Source organism: Cibotium barometz, chromosome 25 (genome assembly GCF_041138505.1).
Source record: "Cibotium barometz isolate CiBa-2024 chromosome 25, ASM4113850v1, whole genome shotgun sequence".
Classification (NCBI taxonomy): domain Eukaryota; kingdom Viridiplantae; phylum Streptophyta; class Polypodiopsida; order Cyatheales; family Cibotiaceae; genus Cibotium; species Cibotium barometz.
The window spans coordinates 22,020,351-22,041,216 of record NC_141070.1 but is presented as its reverse complement, the minus strand read 5'-3'; the positions used below and the strand labels follow the sequence as shown (position 1 = coordinate 22,041,216).

At 45.2% G+C, this 20,866-nt stretch overlaps 1 protein-coding gene across 1 annotated transcript in view; it reads left to right on the top strand.

Moving 5' to 3' along the window:
- Positions 1 to 20,866, top strand: part of LOC147624344 (uncharacterized) — a 106,752-nt gene that overhangs the window by 857 nt on the left and 85,029 nt on the right. The window contains exon 2 of the mRNA XM_086819322.1: positions 1 to 90. This exon is cut by the window's left edge and continues 84 nt beyond it. Within this exon, the coding sequence (XP_086675448.1) occupies positions 1 to 90 (90 nt within the window). The remainder of the gene's footprint in view (positions 91 to 20,866) is intronic.

The window sequence follows — 20,866 nt, the reverse complement described above, 5'->3', positions numbered from 1 at the left end:
TGAAGCTGGAAAAGGATCCAGCCTGGTGGCTTTCTATGCTGATCACCATGTCGTACCTCTGCCTCAGGGGCATCGGTTTCCAATGGACAAGTACAATTCTTAGTCCTTTGCATTATTTTCCAGTGCCTTATTATCCGACTTGGTTGCTAAACATGTAGTCTTTGGGGTGGCTAAATCGGTCACGGATCTCATTCAAGGGGGTTGACCTGCCTATGGCCTTGCTAGTTTTTGTAAAAGTCACTTTTCATCATCAAAGGAACCACATTTTGCTCTGATCATGGTCTTGCTAGTCTTCAAGACTATAGACTAAAGAAGACCACGCAATCACATAGTGCTGCTAGAGCAACTGAATGAACTAGAGACGGCCATGCCATATGTATAATCACAAACTATATCAAGAGCCTTCTGATTACATGCATGTGCTCGAACTTCAGGTGATGCTTGGAAAATTTCGGGAAAAAAACCTTAGCAGATAAAACAAGGTACAAGTAGAGTGTATTGTTAGAAGATTAGTGGCATGGCTAGTAGGTGTAAGAGGGGGATAGTTGTCACCTGTATTATGTCTCCCATGAGAATATGAGGCCAAGGCAAAGACATATATAATATCATGCTGTAGTGCAAGTTTTGCATGCATAGTTCTTACAAGGGTTGCATGTTTAGAAAGGAATGTACTTCCTTGAGGCATCATACATTGGCCATGGGAGCATGAAAAAGATTCTAAGGAGAATTGCATGCGGAGAGCCATTAAATAAAAGAAATTTACAGACCAGAATTGCAGCTATCTTGCAGCCTTAAGGGCCTTGATATGCCGCCAACAGTTTCCCGAGTGCCACAAGACACCAATTCCAACACTCAGATGCATGTGCCATTCTAGGAATATGACTTAGGTGTGACATGCATGAGCTTCAACACTTAGATGCATGCAGCAGAGGAATCAGTGCATATTGTGACCATTATCTAAAAAATAGGCAAAAGAGCCCATGATTCGGCAGAAAGGTGCCCCGAATGGGCAAGAGTAGGGTGCCTACCAAATCCATGCCAGTGTGAATGCAGTCTATGCAGTAATGCAAGTTATTGTAAACGAAAGTAAGTACACACTTACCTTCTGGTAGTCTATAAGTACAATCCCTCTTTCCCCACTCTACATATCTTCTACAAGTCTTTTGGTCCTTGGAGCAGCCAAGGGAGAGAGAACCAGTCTTGAAGGGTAGCGAAATTAGGGCCTTAGTTCCTGCCTGAATAGAGGACGCAGATCAGTTCAGTGCAATTGCAATAAATTTCAGTAGTTGGCAAATCTGGATTACAAAAGATTTTCTTGCTCTGTTCATAACGTTGTTCTTTGAGAGCTGAAGTGTTCAGCCAGTATAGTTTAGTTCTTAGCAGATGCTGCAAGATTCTTTTTAAGTTTGTAAGATCTATTCAGCTTAGCATTCTACAATATTTTAGGTCGAGAGAATAATCATGTCTCCCGCTGCCAGTACTCTTTCATCTCTTCCTCTTCTGTACCCTCATTTTTGTGCTTTAAAGTAGTTTTCTGAACCATGTTTGTGTATACTGTATGATGACATTGGTATCAAGAGCACATTTCTGTTGCAACCCAATGGGGTTTCTAGAGTATGTCTACATAACCAATTTTCAGCCATGTATTTTGTTCCTTTAAGATTTAGTTTGCACATCAATTTTGGACGTTTTTTTCAATCTTCATCTATCATTTCAGCTTCCAACGCTGCAGATTCCTTATTTCCCTTCTTATGAGCATTCACATTGTTAGCAATTTGTTTCAATGGTCAAGGGTTGTGTTGCGTTCCCTTTGCAGCACAGACATGTAGTCGAGTAGACCAAAGTGACAAGTGTGAGGCCACTTGTCTCAATTTGATCCACTTTCTTGCCACATGTCCCAATCTAAGAGATGGTTCTCCCATAATCTTTACCTTTAAAAATATCCCAACTAGTAGACCTTTTGCCAAATGTGCTTTGGCATGTCCTCCCATTTGCTCAATTCCAAACGTAATGACGTGAACGGAATTTCGATCGGAGTAACGTCCTGGTGTCCACCCGACCCCTTTCATATTGGGAAATATCCAGGTTGGTGACATCCTCCCTAGCTTCTTAGAAGTTGTCTGCAACTTTAAGCTTCAAGCCATACATCCAAGATATAATCATCTCCCATTAAGTGGCCGAGATGAGACAGTCTCAAAATCCCTAGCTTCTTAGAAGTTGTCCGCAACTTTAAGCTTCAAGCCATACATCCAAGATATAATCATCTCCCATTAAGTGGCCGAGATGAGACAGTCTCAAAATCCAATATAACTGAAAGAATCCATGTCCCAAATAAATGGGCAAGACAAAACTGTCCCATAAGTCTAGATATCATAATCATGTCCCAAGTAAATGGGCGAGACAAAATAGTCCCATAAGTCCAGATATCATAATCATGACCCAAAATAAATGGGCGAGACAAAATAGTCCCTAAAAGTCCAGGTATTATAATCATGTCCCAAAATAAATTGGGAAGACAAAATAAGTCTCTTGCCAACAAGGCGTCAGTCCACATGACCCTTGGCGGCGTAGACATAAGTCTTGTGCCAACGAGGTGTCATGTCCACTCTACCACTTGCATTTCGTGTTGGTACTTTGACCACACACCTTGGATAAGAGGTGGGCTCAAGTAATAAGATATCACAATCACTTGTAAGCATAGATAGCCTGGTGTTCCATAAGAATTTCTGCTACACATAGTTTATAGGCATTTCGGCCACCAATAGTGTGTAGGCATTTCGGCCACCAACTCACACTACCCTCTGAAGTGCCCATGTTCCCTTCCATCTATTCTCTATTATTCCACCCACACATGGTAGAAATAATCTTCAAGAGAGTACGTAGGACAAGAGAACACTACACAGGGTATGTTGTGCTTGACACTACCCTCTGAAGTGTCCATGTTCCCTTCCATCTGCTCTCTATTGTTCCACCCACACATGGTAGACACAATCTTCAGGAGAGCATGTAAGATAAGAGAACACTATACAGGGTATGTGAACCATGAGTTCCATAAGTCCAAGTTTCTTGAAACGATCTCAAGGCAAACAACAACACTGTTCTCCTTGCATGGCTATACAAGGGTTAGTGAACATCAAAAGCACTTCATAGTAAATAACAAAAGCATCAACTTTGCGAACTCAAAGTATACTTGCTTTTCTTTGCCAGTTTGGTCATGCAGCCAAAAGAAATATCTTCTCACCATATCCTTAAGATATCCCGAGATATATCTCCATATAGCTTGCTTGTAAGTTTGATAATATAATCCACAATATCCATATGGAAAGAGTGCTAAACACGTTGATGTGTCCGGGAGAACCTGCCTTTAAAGCCCCGTTCGGAGCACACCACTATGGGGAGGAAACTATCACTAGCACCACAACCCGGCAGAAACATCAATAGAGGGCACCAACACTTTCAACTGACGTCCCCTGATCCTTAGCTGACACAATTCAATACTTCAGTACCCTCCCAACCTCTTGGCTACCTCAAACAAATTAGATACTAACTGTCTACTTGCTTGCAAATTCTGATGGCTTATCCCAATCCAAGATGGGTCCTCTAGGATCCTCTACAATCCTCCAGCATCAGTTGACCTAATTTCCACAACTCCCTAGACCTTCATGGATAATCTGTCGATCCTCTTCCAACCTTTCTTTGAACTTTTACTTGCTGAGTTTTGCCTCAAAAATCTGACACAGAAATGTCTGCCTCAGAAGCCTACAGTGAATCAGAATTTTCCCCATATATCCTCAGACATCCATAAATCCTCAGGTATCTCTTTATTTGAAGGAATATCACACACACTTCTAAAGCCTCAAAACACTTAAACCAAGCCAAGACCCAACCTTATAACCACTCAGCTGACAACAAGTGTCTCACTACTGCTACAGAAACCTTGTTAGACCAGAGAGTCTTTTGACTACTGATAGCTGACCTTTGAAAGACCTCCAACAATTAGCTGGGACTTAGAATCACTTCCCCTCAACTCAAACAAGTCAAATCAAGGTCCCTACACCACCTATTGATTATTCTGATGTACAACTAATTATGGTTGATCCCTACACAAGCTAACTGAGCCAGCACAGACTCAACCAAGGTCAGCTCTTCACACAGCTTTTCCTTCAATAGAATTCTATCCAAACAACATTGAGAGATTCAAAACAAACAATAGAACTCTTCAATTCCACACAACTTGACCTTCTGTGAATTTAAGAAAACTGCACAGCTCACAACAAACCCTGGGCCACAAAAAATCCTATAATATTTTGCTAGACCCCCTATGGTTAGAGCATTTGTGCTCAACCAGATTCTATGGACTCGTTGAAACAATCCTCAACAAAAAGTGTATCCAGGTCCCAACAAGCTTCTTCATGTTCTTCTGCAGCAATTCATTGTCTCTGAATCTTTTTGTACTGTCATGATTTTGCTCTAATATGGCTTTAGTCTGTAGCCATTGACTCTTTTTGAATGGAGCTGATCAACCAAATCTACAAGCTGATGTTGGAATTAGGGTTGCAGGAATGCACACACAACTTCAAGAAGATGAGGAAGCTTGAGCACAACACTGTAGTGTATTATGAGTGTCAAAAATAAAAGATAACCAACCCTAAAAGATAATGGGCGTATATACAATGCACGGGGGAAAAAACCTCCTAGTGAGGGAAAAAGTGCCCCGGCGGTCCTAAGTGTGTTCACACACATCACTACTATAATATGGTAACAAATCCCCCCTGGAGTGATGCGGTGAACAAGAGCTAGCACTCATGTATAGGGAAGTGTCTAGCTATGTGGACGAATCCACAAAAGGGAGTAAGCCCAAAGCTTTGCGAAAAGCTTCGAACTTTTCACGAGGCAGAGCCTTTGTGAAAAGGTCTGCAAGGTTATCCTGTGTTGGCACATAAGCCAAACTGATCTCTCCTGCAGAGAGTCTCTCCCTGACATAATGATAGTGCACCTCAATGTGCTTCGTACGAGCATGGAACACTGGGTTCCGCGCAACTGCCAATGCGCTCTGACTGTCAGTGAAGATGGTGGTGGCAGATGGCTGCCCAACACCCAAATCAGCCATAAGGCGTCTGAGCCACACACACTCAACCGTAGCTGTGAAAGCTGCCCTGTACTCAGCTTCACAACTAGAAGTGGCCATAGTAGGCTGCTTCTTGCTCAACCATGATATGCATGAGCTTCCAAGCATGAAGCAAAAACCACTCGTGGACACGCGTGTGTCATAACAACCAGCCCAGTCAGAATCTGAAAAAACATGTAAATCTGGCGGCAATGATCCCCCCTTGGGATAAAACAACCCAAGATGCCGAGTACCACTCAAATAGCGAAAGATACGCTTCACTGCCTGCCAATGCTTAATGCCTGGGCTATGCATAAATCTGCTCACCTGTGAGACTGCAAACTGAATGTCTGGCCTCGTAATGCATACATAAATGAGGCAACCAACAGCTGTCTGATAGAGTGTGACATCAAAGTGATCTCCAGCATCATGAAGACTCAACTTCAAACCTGTCTCCATTGGAGTAGCAATAGGCTTGCAGTCTTCAAGGCCAAATCTCCGCAACAATGTTTCAATATACTTTGTCTGACACAAAGCAATACCTCCATCACACTGCTTAAATTGTATCCCCAAATAATGATGCAAATGCCCCAAATCTGACATCTCAAAAGAGGCATTCAAATCAGCCTTAAAATCAGCAATATGACTCTCATTTGGTCCTGTGAGCAGCATGTCATCGACATAGAGAGCAATGATTAGATGTACACCATCCACACGTTTAACATACAAAGTGCTTTCTGTTGGACTATTCTGAAACCCATGTGCAGTCAAATATGCATGTATTTTTTCATACCAAGCTCGTGGAGCTTGCTTTAAACCATATAAAGCCTTTTTTAACCTGCACACTTTGTTTTCCTGCCCTCTTTGAACAAAACCACGAGGCTGCGATACATACACCTCCTCATGCAAATCTCCATTTAAGAACGCAGTCTTTATGTCCAGCTGATGTACATTCCAACCATTATGAGCTGCTAATGCACAGATGCTACGAACAGTGGTCATACGACATGTGGGAGCAAAAGTCTCATCAAAATCAATGCCCTTCTCTTGAGCATAACCTTTTGCAACAAGCCTAGCCTTATGGCGATCCACTGTGCCATCAGGCTTACGCTTCAATTTGTATACCCACTTAGTGCCAATGGCCTTCTTGCCAGGGGGCAAGTCACATAAAGACCATGTACCATTCTTCATAATAGCATCGTATTCTGCTTGCATAGCAGCCATCCAATTTTCTGAACTTTGTGCCTCATCAAATGAAACAGGCTCACTTTCATCGCACATACTAGAAACAGCCAATGCATAACAATCTGACGCATAAGAGGCACCATGAGAGCCAGAACGAGTGCGACTAGACAAAGGGGCATCCAACTTGCTGTCACGCAAAGTCTGCACCAGCCATCTAGGCATATTCCTAGAGCCCTCAATCTCTTGTCTCTCATCCTCAAGTGCATCATGCACATCTGCATCAGATATAGGCTGATCTGTGCCATCATTTAAAACCTGCATAGGCTGAAAAACTGCCTCATGAGGTATTGCACTTGACTGTGCACCACTGAAAAGAGGCAACAATGTATCATAGACATCACGTGAGCTGATATCTGTCTCCTTAGTACATGAAACCAAGGGCTGAACTGCATCTTCCACAAATACAACATCACGGCTAACCAAAATGCGCTTTGTCTGTGGATGATACAAACGATAGCCTTTGCTCTCAGCACTATATCCAACAAAAATACATTTGACAGCTTTGTCATCCAATTTTCTGCGATGTTGCACAGGCACTAATGCATATGCCAGGCAACCAAAAACACGTAAATGGCCAACAGATGGCTTGCGGCTATGCCAAGCCTCATATGGAGTGACAACCTGTAATGCTTTGGTGGGACACCTGTTTAGTACATAAGTGGCACACATGACAGCCTCAAGCCAAAAACCATGTGGTAGACTTTGACTCTTAACCATACATCTTGCCATTTCCATGAGAGACCTGTTTTTTCTCTCAGCCACACCATTTTGCTGTGGTGTATACGGCACTGTACATTGGTGTTTTATCCCACGCTCAGCCAGAAATGCATTAAATTCTGAAGACATATACTCCCCCCCTCGATCTGAACAGAGGGTGCCCATCTTACTTTCTGACACATTTTCAGCCATAACCAAAAACTGTTTGAAGCACAAAAACACTTCGGACTTTGCCTTCAAAGGATATACCCATGCATGCCTGGTAAAATCATCAATGAAAGTCACGAAGTAAAGGTAGTTTCCAAATGATGGAGTTTGCATGGGACCACAAACATCACTGTGAACAAGCTGCAATCTGCGTTCAGCTCTCACTGATCCATCTTTGGGAAAGGAAGCACGCTGCATTTTACCCAATATGCAGCCCTCACAAACATGCTTGACAGGTGCCTCAAGCTTAGGCAAAGAAGACACCATTTCAGATTTCTGCAGGCGCAGCAAACTTGCAAAATTCAGATGACCAAAACGTGCATGCCACAGTTTTGCATCTGAAATAGCCTGCGTATCCATAATAGCACATGCTGAATCCTCTACACATTTGCCATCCATATTGAGCTTATACAGCCCTCGACATAGTGAACCAGATGCTACAATGATGTCACCACAAGAGAGATCATGAACAGTACATCTGTCATCCACAAATTTTACAACCAAACCTGTTTTGGCAAATGCGGAGACTGACAGCAGATTCTTTTTGATCCCTGGCACATACAATGCATCAAAAAGTGTAAAGGTGTTGCCATTTGCAACATTCAGCACAATCTGTCCAACTCCTTCAACGGGATAAGAGGAGTTATTGGCACAAGTGACAGTATTCCCTGTGGGAGCAGACTCAAGGAAAGTGAATAAACTGCGCTGCGAGGTGATATGCTTAGTGGCACCACTGTCAAAGTACCATGCATCTGAATCTACTGCAGACATACATGTGTCATGCAAAGATGGGTCATAACTGCACTGCGCATTGAATGCCCATTCTGTATCTAGCACAACATTAGCAGATTCATTGTTAGAAGGAGAGGCATCTGCAACAGCCATACCAGCCTCTTTCTTCTTAGCCTCTTTCGCAGCCAGCTTAGGACACGCTTTGATGACATGATCATTTCCCTTACAGTACTTGCAAAATGTCTTCTGTTTGTCACCCTTCTTCTCATCTTTGTCTTCCTTCTTTGGTTGCGCAGCATTTGCAGATTTCTGCTTACTAGAAGAAAAGCCAGCTTTACCTTTCCCGCTTCTCTGACTAGCAACGAAAGCTTGATCTGCGACACGCATAATATTCCTGTTTTGCCTTGACTGGTCTTCTTGCAGCAAAACAGAAACTAACTCCTCAAATGATAAGGCATTGGGATTGCCTTTCATCATCAAGCGAAGAGTGGAAGCAAAACCCTGATAAGAATCTGGTAGACCATTCAAAACAGTCTGCACAAGTGAACTGTCTGACAGGATTTCATCTGCAGAAATGAGCTGCTCTTTGAAATCCTTGATCTTTGTCAAAAAGCTATCCATAGAATCACCTTCGTTTATATGCTCACTCTCCAACTGTTTTCGGAGATAAGCAACACGAGCCTCATTTCTTGCCTGATACAATGTGGCAAGTACATCCCAAGCATCCTTAGAAGTCCTGCAGGAGCGAATATGTGGGATAATGGTACGTTTGACAGACAGCGCAATCAAGGCATGAGCCTGCGCATCTCTACCATCCCAACGAATCTGCTCTGCTGAAAGTGGTGGTTCTCGAACAGCTGCTACAGCACTTGTGCCTGCACCATCATCAACAGTACCTGTTTCTGATGTGTTTGCAGCATTCCCAGTCACAATAGGACGTGCATCAATACCCTGCACAATGTTCCATAACCCCTTTGCTACCAATACATGTCGCATCATATATGCCCACAATGGATAGTTGGTGCCATCCAACTTATCCTCAGCAGCCAACATGCGGAATACATCATTGTTGTCAGCCATGGCCAATGACTGTACTACTAGATGTAAATGCTGTCTGTAAGAGGTAAACCTGTATAAAATCGACCTGTGCTATGTAGCACAGCCCAAAACAGACGAATGGGCACCTGTCCTGCAGATTTTAATCTTGACAGAAAATCTGCACAGTAGGACGATTTTGCCTGCGCAGTACTTGGAATGCAAAAACGGAGGGCGAAATGACTTCAGATCAAAATTCTGAAACGAACGAGCCCTACGGGCTCACCCACGGCATATACTAACCTGCAGACGCTCGTGAAACCTCGTTGCAATCGGAGGAGATGAAGCGGCAGGTGCCGGTGATGCTGCCCGGGAGGAGGAAGCCTGCTCTGATACCAATTGTTGGAATTAGGGTTGCAGGAATGCACACACAACTTCAAGAAGATGAGGAAGCTTGAGCACAACACTGTAGTGTATTATGAGTGTCAAAAATAAAAGATAACCAACCCTAAAAGATAATGGGCGTATATACAATGCACGGGGGAAAAAACCTCCTAGTGAGGGAAAAAGTGCCCCGGCGGTCCTAAGTGTGTTCACACACATCACTACTATAATATGGTAACAGCTGATAAGTACCATTCTCATAAATGTGCATAACCTTGAAAGGACCTTCCCACTTGATTTGAAACTTGGTCTGGAAGGTGTTATCTAAGTTGTTATTATACCTCAGTACTAGATCTCCTTCTTTGATGCGTTTATCCTTAATTGTCTCATTGAAAAGCTCAGCTCTCCTATTGCTTAACTAGATGTAGTGGTCCAAAACTTCTTCTCTAGCCAGCTGATGCAGCTCCTGAAGATCCAGCAACCTCTCTTCATACTCATCTAAGTCTTTTTCCTGGTGTTTTATGTAATACGTAGCGGAAGTCTTTGTATTGGAGGGATCTTGTCACACAAATGCTCACACCGTCTTCTGTATCCTGAGTATTGTGAGTTTAGCAATCCACTTTAATACTTCAAACTTTAAAGAGATATGAGAGAGAGATCACCAGATTGGGTCCCGAATTACCCACTGAAGGGCCCCCTATCCTGATAACGAGATAGTATTTGCTTTATTACTTTAGAGAGAATGACTGTGGACTGTAGATAAGCCAAACGCAAGATCTCGGAGGATCGGAAGCTTGGCTGAACTGTACACGGCTGTAGAAACACCTCGATGAACTGATCTCGATCCTATGCACTCTTCCCAAGGGCATGAGGAAGGGCTGCACACCTGAGGCTGAGAAAGGACTGCGGTGGACTGTTCTAAGCTATGTAAATATGCTGAAAATGCTTATGAATGATATGTTACCTTCACCAGATGACTGTAGCATGTATGGATGATGCACAAAGGGTGGAGGCACTGCTGTAGGGCTGAATACGCAAGGTAAACTGCTGTAGAACTGCAAGCGCAGGACTGAACTGACCTGAATACCTGCTGCTGGTGATCTATGCTCAAACAGAGAGGGTACCTACTGAACTGGGGCCTGAAAGAGTGCTGTGTGCAGGTGCCTGTAGGCTGAAAGGACAGAACTGCTGCGTTAGGGTACAGATGGCTGCGCCTATGGTCTGAAGGGACTGTACTGCTGTATGGCACTGCTGAATCTATTGAGGGCCAAACTGGGTTGAGTACCAAACTCTGCGGAATCGACATACTGATCTTCTAAGTCTTTTCCATAGATGTTGAGAATGGTTGACTCTTGACTGGTTTGGATACTGGTATTTCTACTAAGAACATCTGCTACTAGGTTATGCTGACGAGGGATGTACGTGATCATTCCTCCAACCTGTTGGAAGAGCTGACCCTGTCTAGTGTGCTGAGCACTCCACTGGGCACTTGGCATCATCGGGAGCCACTTAAGTGCTTGGTGGTCTGTGGTGACTGTGAAAATGTGTCCATAAGGAACATGTTTCAAATGTTTGAGAATTGACTTCTGTTCTAGCTTGCCCTTGAAAGTCTTGGAAAGACAAGAGGGAAACTTGCTAGGAGGTTCTGCTAACTGTGGGATACTGGGTAGGAGATCATCCTTAAAAATGTCTGAATGAGAAAGGAGATCTGCCAACTGAGGGACTGAAGATGATGAGACAGCGGTTATCGATGAGATAGAAGCTGTCTAAGCATAAATCAATGCTCCTTCTGCTCCCTTGCACATAGCTCGTCGGGCCTGGAGATGAGAAATCATAGGAACGCCAAGAATGCTCCTATCTCCCTGAATCATGAGGCTCAGGAAAACCTTTAGAGATGATAAAGGTGTCCTGTCCCCAATTGGGAATAGGTTCATACTGACGAAACCACTGGATTTCTAAGATCATGTCACATCCCAAAAGAGGAGAGACAATGAAATCTCGTTGGAATGAGGCCTTTTGAACTTGAAAAGCAAACTGTTGTGCTTGTTGAGATATGTGGGTGCGGAGACTAGGTGTAAACCCGTCTACCTCCAAATGATAGGGCACTAAGGTACAGCTCATGTTGGTAGCCAACTGGGGAGAGATGGCGTCCTCAGAACTGCCCATGTCAAAAAGGATTATGAACTGTTGGCCCTTGGCAGAGCCATAAGCCCGGTTCAGGCTTTTCTGTGTGGTTGTTGGCTCACCCTCCTGCTTAGCATCAAGTGCCACGGATGGCATGGAATGCATAGAAGGTAAGATTTGAACTGCGTTTGTGGTAGCAGGCGGGTCTGGAGGAGCGAGAGATACTGCGGCAACTGTGGCAGAAGGCTCTTTGGAGGCTTGCTCCGCTTGCCTTTGTGGACAATCCTTCTTACCATGCCCAATGGTATGATAGAAAAAACATCGGTTTTTTGACTGATACTGTCTTTGGTCCTTCGGAGGAAGATAACCTCCAGTAATGCCTGCTTGAGCCTTTTCCTCAGGGGTTTTCTTAGGCTTGGATTCCTTACCCCCCGAACTAGAGCTAGGACTGTTGTCTGTCTTAGTGTCTTTAGAAGACGAATTATCCTTTCCCTGTTGGGGTTTGGTACTGGACTGTGATGACTGCTTGGGCTTGCCTCCGTTCATCTTCATTTCTTCATTTTGAGTGAGAGTCAAAGCCCGGTCATATGTATTGGGTTCAAAGTTACGAACTGTGAACTGAATGTTAGGATCCAATCCACGAATGAGTTGCTCCATCTTGGCCTCCGCAAATAGCCCTAACTGCTGTGCTAAAGTAATAACCTTTCCGGAAAACTGAAGCACTGGGGATCCGTTGTGTCTGAGTCCATAGAACTCATCTTTCAGACTGGTCATGTACTGGGGCGGGATAAATCTGGTCTTCAGGTCATGGACAAAGATGTCCCAGTCAAAGGTTGTGACACCTGTGGCCTGGTCTGGATGAATACTAGACCAATGCTGCCACCAAGTGACTGCCTTACCAGTGAGATGGGGAGTCGCAAAGTGGACTTTATCTTGTGGGTCTGTGATCCTAGCTAATGGAAAATGAGCATTAAACTGATGAATAAATTGATTAACTGATGAATGATGATCACACTTACCATCATACTTACTGAAGTTTGGTTGACTGCGAATGACGGTGGTTGATGTTGCTGCGGACTGCTGGCTGGTGACACCTATGACTGGGAGACTGAGGAGAGCTGTTGATACCTCAAGTGTATGGCCTCCTTTTCTCGTTGGTGCTCGAGTAACATACGTTCTCAATCAAGCTCATGTTGTTGTTCCCGAGTGGCGAGTTCAGCTTGACACCGGTCTTCGTCGATCTTGCGTTGGGCTTCCTTATGGTCCCGTCTTTGTGCTTTTTCTTCTTTGCTTTGGGCCTCATCCTCTCTCCTTTGTTGTTCCATCCGAAAGAAGAGGGAGATGGAGTCGGGTGTTGCTGGAGGCGGAGGAGGACGTGCTGCTGCTGCCTCCAAGAGTTGGAGACGCTCCATGAGCAGTTGGTTCTGAGCTCTAAGAAGAGCTATGGTGTCTACTGTAGGCGGAAGAACATGGTCTCCTTCGGGGGAGACGTCTTCCGGCTGATGAGTACTCTCTCCTGTAGACATGATGCTGAAGTTGGTGGTCGTGCTGGAACGCAATCTAACCATCCAAGGATGGCCCCACGCTAGGACAATTTGAATCTGATACCAATGTAATATGTAGCGGAAGCCTTTGTATTGGAAGGATCCTGTCACACAAATGCTCACACCGTCTTCTATATCCTGAGTTTCGTGAGTTTAGCAATCCACTTTAATACTTCAAACTTAAAAGAGATACGAGAGAGAGATATGAGAACTGTACACCAGATTGGGTCCCGAATCACCCACTGAAGAGCCCCCTATCCCGATAACGAGATAGTATTTGCTTTATTACTTTAGAGAGAATGACTGTGGACTGTAGATAAGCCAAACGCAAGATCTCGGAAGCCTGGCTAAACTGTACACGGCTGTAGAAACACCTCAATGAACTGATCTGGAGCCTATGCACTCTTCCCAAGGGCATGAGGAAGGGCTGCACACCTGAGGCTGAGAAAGGACTGCGGTGGATTGTTCTAAGCTATGTAAATATGCTGAAAATGCTTATGAATGATGGTTTTCATTCACACATGCACACCAAACACAAAAATAGAATGCTATGCATAGGGAATGCAAGATGGAAAAAAAAGTAATGCAGTGGGTTTTCACATGAGCCCTGCCCTCATGGGGTTTTCACTGACTCATGTGCCCGATACAATGATGATAAAAAATGTGAAAGGAGAGGAAGATCCCTCTCTCAATGTGCGGATGATGATGGTGGTGGACTGATGCCGATCCAATCACGAAGACGCTCGAGGATGGGGCGGTTGACGGACTTTGTAAGGATGTCTGCATGGTTGTCCGCCGTAGGAATGTATTGGAGTTGGATGGTACCAAGCTCAACGTGTTCCCTGGTAAAATGAAAATGGACACCCACTTGCTTGGTACGGTTAGAAAAAATAGGATTGTCAGCAAGGGCAATCACACTCTGGCTGTCGACGAAGATGATAGAAGTGGTGTCAATGGGGACGTGCATCTCCGTAAGAAGCTGACGAAGATACATAGCCTCAGTGGTGGCGTCATAGAGGGCCTGATATTCGGCTTCAGTGGAAGAAACTGCAGCGGTATCTTGCTTTTTGCTAGACCAAGAGAAAGGGGCAGATCCAAGGGAGTACAAATAACCACCATGAGAACGTCGGGAATCGAAATCACCAGCCCACCGTGTAACCACGCAGGGTGATCCCACGACTGTAGTGAAGTCCATACAAATAGGTACCTGCTAGATAGCGAACAACCCTCATTTGCTAAACTCCAATGTGGCCCCTTAGGAGCATTGAAATACTGCAATAGGAGATATCATCAGGACGAGAATTTGTGAGCCAGATGAGTTTCCCAACCACTTGGCGGTAGGCTTGCTCTTCATGTGGTGGTGAGTCCACTTCCTTTGATAGTTTGACGGTGGGATCCAATGGAGTAGCCACAGGGATAGCACCATCAGGAAAGTAGGAAGTAATGAGTTGAAGACAGTACTTCTGTTGAGACACAAAAATACCATTAGGATGTTGGACCACCTCCATGCCAAGGAAATATGAGAGAAGACCGAGATCAGTTATCTCAAAAGTTCGTCTGAGCTGTGCCATGATATCAACCATTTTGGCTTGATGTGAACCAGACATAATGAGGTCATGGACATACAGCACTAGGTAGCAAACCATCCCCTGATCAGTGTAAATATAGATATTGGGGTCACGGTGAGATGGTTGAAAACCTTGGCTGCGAAAAAATTTGTCGATGCAATGATACCACGCTCGGGGGGCTTGCTTAAGCCCATAAAGGGCTTTATGCAAGTGAAAGACTGTCCTGAAACCCGGGGAGCGGGAAGGCCGGAGGTTGGTCAACATAGACCACCTCTTCGAGAATGCCATTTAAAAAAGCACTCTTAACATCCATCTGATAGACTAGCCATTTGTGGTGAGAGCAGCCAGATTGAGTAAAAGATGGATTGTCGTCATTCGAGAAGTGGGTGCAAAGGTCTCGTTGAAATCAATGCCTTCTTTTTGGTGAAAGCCTTGCACAACAAGCTGGGCTTGGTATTTGTCCAAGGTATCATCGGCTTTAAATTTGGTGCGGAAGATCCATTTGGTTCCAATGACCTTCTTATGACGAGGGCAATCCACAAGGGACCACGTGCCATTACGGTCAATGCTTTCGAGTTCTAGTTCCATAGCCTATTTCCAGGATGGAAGTTTGATAGCATCTTTCTAGGATGTTGGCTCATCATGCGCCACATAGTCTGTGGAAAAGATAGAGGCGAATGAGGCACGAGGAGCGAGTCTGGTGGACCGACGAGGACCATCCAAAGGGGTATCATGGGGAAGCATGCCAGAATCACGCATGGTTTGTTGATACCAACGAGGTAAAGGGTCCTTGGGTGGCTGTGGGGAGGAGGAAGCCTCCTCAAGAGGCGAAGTTGTAGGTGACTGATGGGGTTCATGTGGCATAGTTTGAGATTCTTGTTCAGTTGGTATGGGGAGCGGAAGGCGAAGTAAATCTCGTTCATCAAAGACAACGTCTCGACGAACGAAGACTTTGTTTGATCTTGGATCAAGAACTTTGTAAGCCTTTGATTTAGAAGAATAGCCCACAAAAATGAGCAACTCACTTCTTGGCTGAAGCTTGCCCCTTGTGTCATTCGGAGTGTGAGTGTATGCACGACACCCAAAGACACGGAAATGGGGAACGGTTGGCTTTTTGTCAAAAAATGCCTCAAACGGAGTCCTCTGGGGAACAACGACTGTGGGGCAACGGTTCAGAAGGTACACCGTAGTGTTGACCGATTTTGACCAAAGGCGTTTAGGTAGCTCAGCTGCAAAAAGGTGTACCCTGGGTCCTTGTGCTTGTTCCTGATCCATCGATTACTGATGATCATGTTATGCTTCAGAGACCTGACGGATCTCATTTCCGCCAGAGGATGGAGATTGCCGGCAGACCTAACCAGTGTCGGATTTGTCGTCGATAGGGTCACATTGCTAGAGATTGTCCCAGATCGAGGGGCCATGCTAGGAGGCGGCGTGGTCCTGCCCCCATCAGAGGCCTTCTGCAGATGCCGAGACTCCACTTGCTCCTTTGCCACAGCAGACCACATAGCGTTGGGTTGTGGTTAGGGATGGCAGGCACCCTTGGACCCCCGTACCTGCCTCTTCACCCACACCCCCTATGGAGCACCCTAACCCCTATGCAGCTCTTGCCTCACAGGATGTTGATCCTTTTTTGGAGGATGAGGCCTTGCAGGCACATGATCTGGATCCCTCACAGGAGGATGCTGCATTATAGTTACAGGATGATTGCACCCTTGAGGATGATGTTGCACATTCGCATTGTCATGGTACCTCTCCAGTTCCGAGGACTAGCCCTGGCTTTTCCCCGGAGTGGGAAAGAGAGGTAAGGTTTACATCGTCAGATTTTCCCTCCCTTACCTATGCGAGACGTACTTCCACCTCTAAAGGGGGTCCTTCGTCGACCACGAGATCTGGTCATTCCTACTCTGAGTCTTTATGAGGATTGCCTCTTGGAACATTCAGGGTCTTGGGGGTTTTTTTTCGCGTCGACGGAAACAAATTGTAAAAACCCAACTTCATTGTGCAGTCACAGGTGGACCTGTGGATATATTGCTCTTGCAAGAGCATAAATTGGATGCTAGTCAGTGTGGGAGATCAGGCAAGCTTCTCTCGGGACACGCCTTTTGGTCACCGGCTGTTGGTACCAAGGGTGGTGTTTGTATCTCTGTTTCAGCTTTGATCTTGCCTTGCATCATTGGACATGGTGTCATTTTGCGTGCGAGAGTGCAGTGGATCCTTCTTATGCAGGGTACTACACATATTGGTATTCTCAACCTCTATGCTCCTAACCATAGAGGTGAAAGGATTGCCTTTTGGAAATCTCACTACATTGATGCCTCTTGCCGACCATTGGATTATTGGTGGGGATTTTAACATGGTTGAGATGCCAACAGATAAAAGAGGTGGACATGAGGGCTTGGTGCATCCTCTTGAAAGAGTGTCTTGGGAGAGGTTTATACTCTCTATTCATGGTAGAGATTGTTGGCATGAGGATGACATTTTGAGGAGTCCATCCACTCTTCTTTATTCATGGTCTAACAGGAGAAGAGATGTAGGATGTATCTATGTACGGTTAGATAGATTTTATGTGGATGATTGGGTGCTTGACAGAGGTAGACATACTTTGATTGCTACAGGCACCTCCAAATCAGATCATTGCCCAGTGGTTTTATGTATTAGAGATCCGAATTGCCATGGATCAGCACCCCATGTACGCATCCTTGATCATTTGTTTTCAGATGCAGAACTATCGCGTCGTATGCTTGAAATTTGGAGATCTCATGACTTCTTACAGGCCTCTCAAAGCGTGGCCTCTACTCTTTGTGATATTAGTGACTTTTATCACACATGTGCCCTGTCTAAGAGGCAAGAGGCCTTGGACTTAGAAAGGGCTATTAGACATAGATTGGCTGTCTTACAGAAAGAGCACGAGAAACATCCTCATGCTCAATGGGTTGCAGATTCTTTATGTACTGTTAGAGCAGAACTTCATCACTCTCTTGAGAAGCGCGCGGAGTACCGTTTCCATGCCAAGGAATCCTTTTGGACACAGATGGGTGGCAGATGTAACAAACATTTCTTTGCTTCTCACGGCCGATCTCATGCCAGAGATAGTGTTAGGCAGTTGCAGGATTCACATGGCACTCTTCACTCAGATCCTCTTATGGTTAGACAGATTGCCACCGATTTCTATTGCCAGCTTCTTAGTGCTGAGCCGCATTCTGATCTGAGACATAGGGCACAGAGGAAGGTTTGGAATGCATCGCCACATTTGATCACCGAGGAGATGTGTGCCGCTCTGGATGCCCCTTTTTCTATGCAGGAGTTCAGTCATGCTCTTCATGCCTTACCTCATGGTAAGTGTCCAGGGGTGGATGGCCTCTCCCCTGTTTTTTTCACTACTTTTTGGGATGAGATTGGGGTTGAGATAACATCGGCTTTGCAGGAGATGTGGGACACAGGTTATATGCCTTCTTCTCTCACTGAGGGGCTTATTTCCTAAGAGCGGGGATAAGACATTGATTGACTAGTGGAGACCTATCACCTTACTTGGGACTGCCAATAAGATTCTTGCTAAGGCAGTGAGCATCAGGTTTTGCAGCCAATTTTGCAGGATGTTGTTCATGATACCCAGAATGGATTCTTACACGGCAAGAGCATCTTTGATAACATTTTCTTGTTTTGGGAGGCCGTCGAATGGGCTAAAGCGAGCAATCAGCCCTTAGCCATTCTGCTCTTGGATTTTGAGAAGGCCTATGATAGAGTGGATTGGGACTTCCTTGAGGGTACTCTTAGTCATATGGGCTTCTCTCAGAGTTGGATCAAGGGAGTTTCATGCAAATATCGTGATGCCCACAGTAGAGTTCTTGCTTGCGGTGATAGAGGAGAGCGGTTTCAGATTTCTCGCTCAGTACGACAGGGTTGCCCATTAGCCCCTTTATTATATATCATAGTTGCAGAGGCCATGAGCATCTTTCTCCGCTCCACAGCTGGTATTTCAAGATTGAGGTTGCCTCTTTGTAGTCATGAGGAGTTGGTTGACTCTAAGTTAGCTGATGACACAGCCCTGTTTTTGGAGGCTTCACATATATGCTTATGTTCCTTCCGGGTAGCACTAGAGGAGTTTTGTTTGGCAGCAGGGACACTCATTATTTGGCACAAATCTATTGGTTTTTGGGTTAGTGATTCACCGAGAGTTGATTGGGGTGCAGAGCTTGGTTTTACTTGGATCAGCAGAGGATGCACTGCTAGATATTTGGGATGCCAAGTTGGGGTTGATATTTCTTCTGCACAGCAGTTTGCTCCGGTACTTATGAGTATCCGGAAGAAGTTCCTCCATTGGAGCTCCAGGAGATTAGATTTAGCCTCCACAGCTTTGGTGGCTAATCAGGTTTTGCTTGCCTCAGCTTGGTTTATTGCCTCTTGTTGGTGCTTCTCTTGTGCGTGCATTGGCCAATTGCGGAGATTGATCCGCAATTTTCTTTGGTCGGGCTTGGATGGCACCTCAGACACTCGTGCCAGTGTAGCTTGGCTCACAGTTATTTAGCCCAAAAGAGAGGGGAGCTTGAATATTATCAATCCGGATGTTCAGTGTAGGGCGTTGCTTTGCAAACTTGTGGTCAGAGGTTTCCTACCAGGCACTGAGCCTTGAAAGGATTTTTTCTTGTCTCAGATTTCTAGATGTACACCCAGGGTCGGGAGAGACTGGATGCCTAACACCAGTTTTTTGTTCACAGAGGTTGATATTAGGGCACCATCTTCCCCTCTTATTGCAGCCATTGTCAGAGCATGGAGAAGCATGAGATATTTTTTGCGACAAAGGCTTCCTAGGTCTTTGGACGAGGCTGACCGACAACCTATTATGTGGAACGACCTCATTAGGGATGAGGCTGGTCGGCCACTTGGTGCATCTCGTTATATGCAATGGGCAGGATGGGAGAGATGCGCATACATAGTTCTTGCTTGGAAGATCTTTAAGAGTCTTCCGGAAGATCGGAGAGTTACATCCACTCAGCATCTTAGGGGCTCTCGCATTCGTATTGATCAGATTGATGCAGCTATTCCGCATGAGTGGCTTTCTGGGACCTTTCATGGAGACTATCATCCGAGTTGGTTGGGAGTTTTTTCGAGGATAGGCATACGTCTGCAAGTCATTGCTCTGCTAGGCCAGGAGGATACAGATTTCCTCATTTATTCTATCATGCCTGGTGGGAGATTGAGGAGATGTAGTATGGAGGAGATTATACCAAATACTAGGCTTAGTCCAGTGAGGATTGTTGGTCGCTCGGGGAAGCACTGGTTCATTGACCCTTCTCCTCAGATAGTGACTCATGGCTCTTGGTGTTTGTGGTTATATGGTGGCAGTCCTATTAGATATCTTCAGTGGGATCCAGGAGAGTGGGAGTGGATTGATACCTTCGATCCTTTGAAAAGCCTTCCTTTTTTTCAGTTTGTTCGGAATGCCAGGCTTCTCCTCACTCGACAGATGCATGGGATCCCTACTCTCAGGACTCATTTGGAGAGCTATGATATTTCTCCAGTGATACAGCGCAGATATTGGCATAGACTTTGGCACTCATACAGAAGGAGCCAGATCTCTCATTTCTTTTGGTTATTCTTACATGGTGGTCTCCCCACCAATCCGTGGATATCAGTTTTCGGTGTAGCACCTTCCTGTCCTAGATGTGCGGCAAATTCTGAGTCCGTACAACATTGTCTATGGGGATGCAGCATTGCACAACAGATTTGGGGTCACGTAGCCCAACTTATGGGCAAATTGAGTGGCCGAGCCATGCATGTGACTTGGGGGGCAGTTGCTTGGCTCTCCCAATCCGGTCCGCAACTTTTTTATGAGGGTAGTGGTACAGATTCTGTTTTTTCATTCGTAGAGGTATTGCCCAGCATGGTTTATTGCAGGATGTTCCTCATTCTGATTATACACCCCCTAGACAGAGGATTGACACCAGTTGGGAGATTATTGCCAGTATTAGAGCATGGCAAATCTGGAGAGCTAGATGCACGGAGGCTATTGAGGGTGTCCAGATTTTTGGGTCTCAGTGCATTAGTACTATATGGGGTGATATCATCCACACTCTTATGGCTACTTGGGCTCGCATTTAGGGGCCTCTCGTACTGCGCTGGCAAAGCGTGTGATATTTATGCGGGAATGGGACCATGGCATCTTCTTTTCCTCTAGTACCACAGGTCTTACATGGCATCAT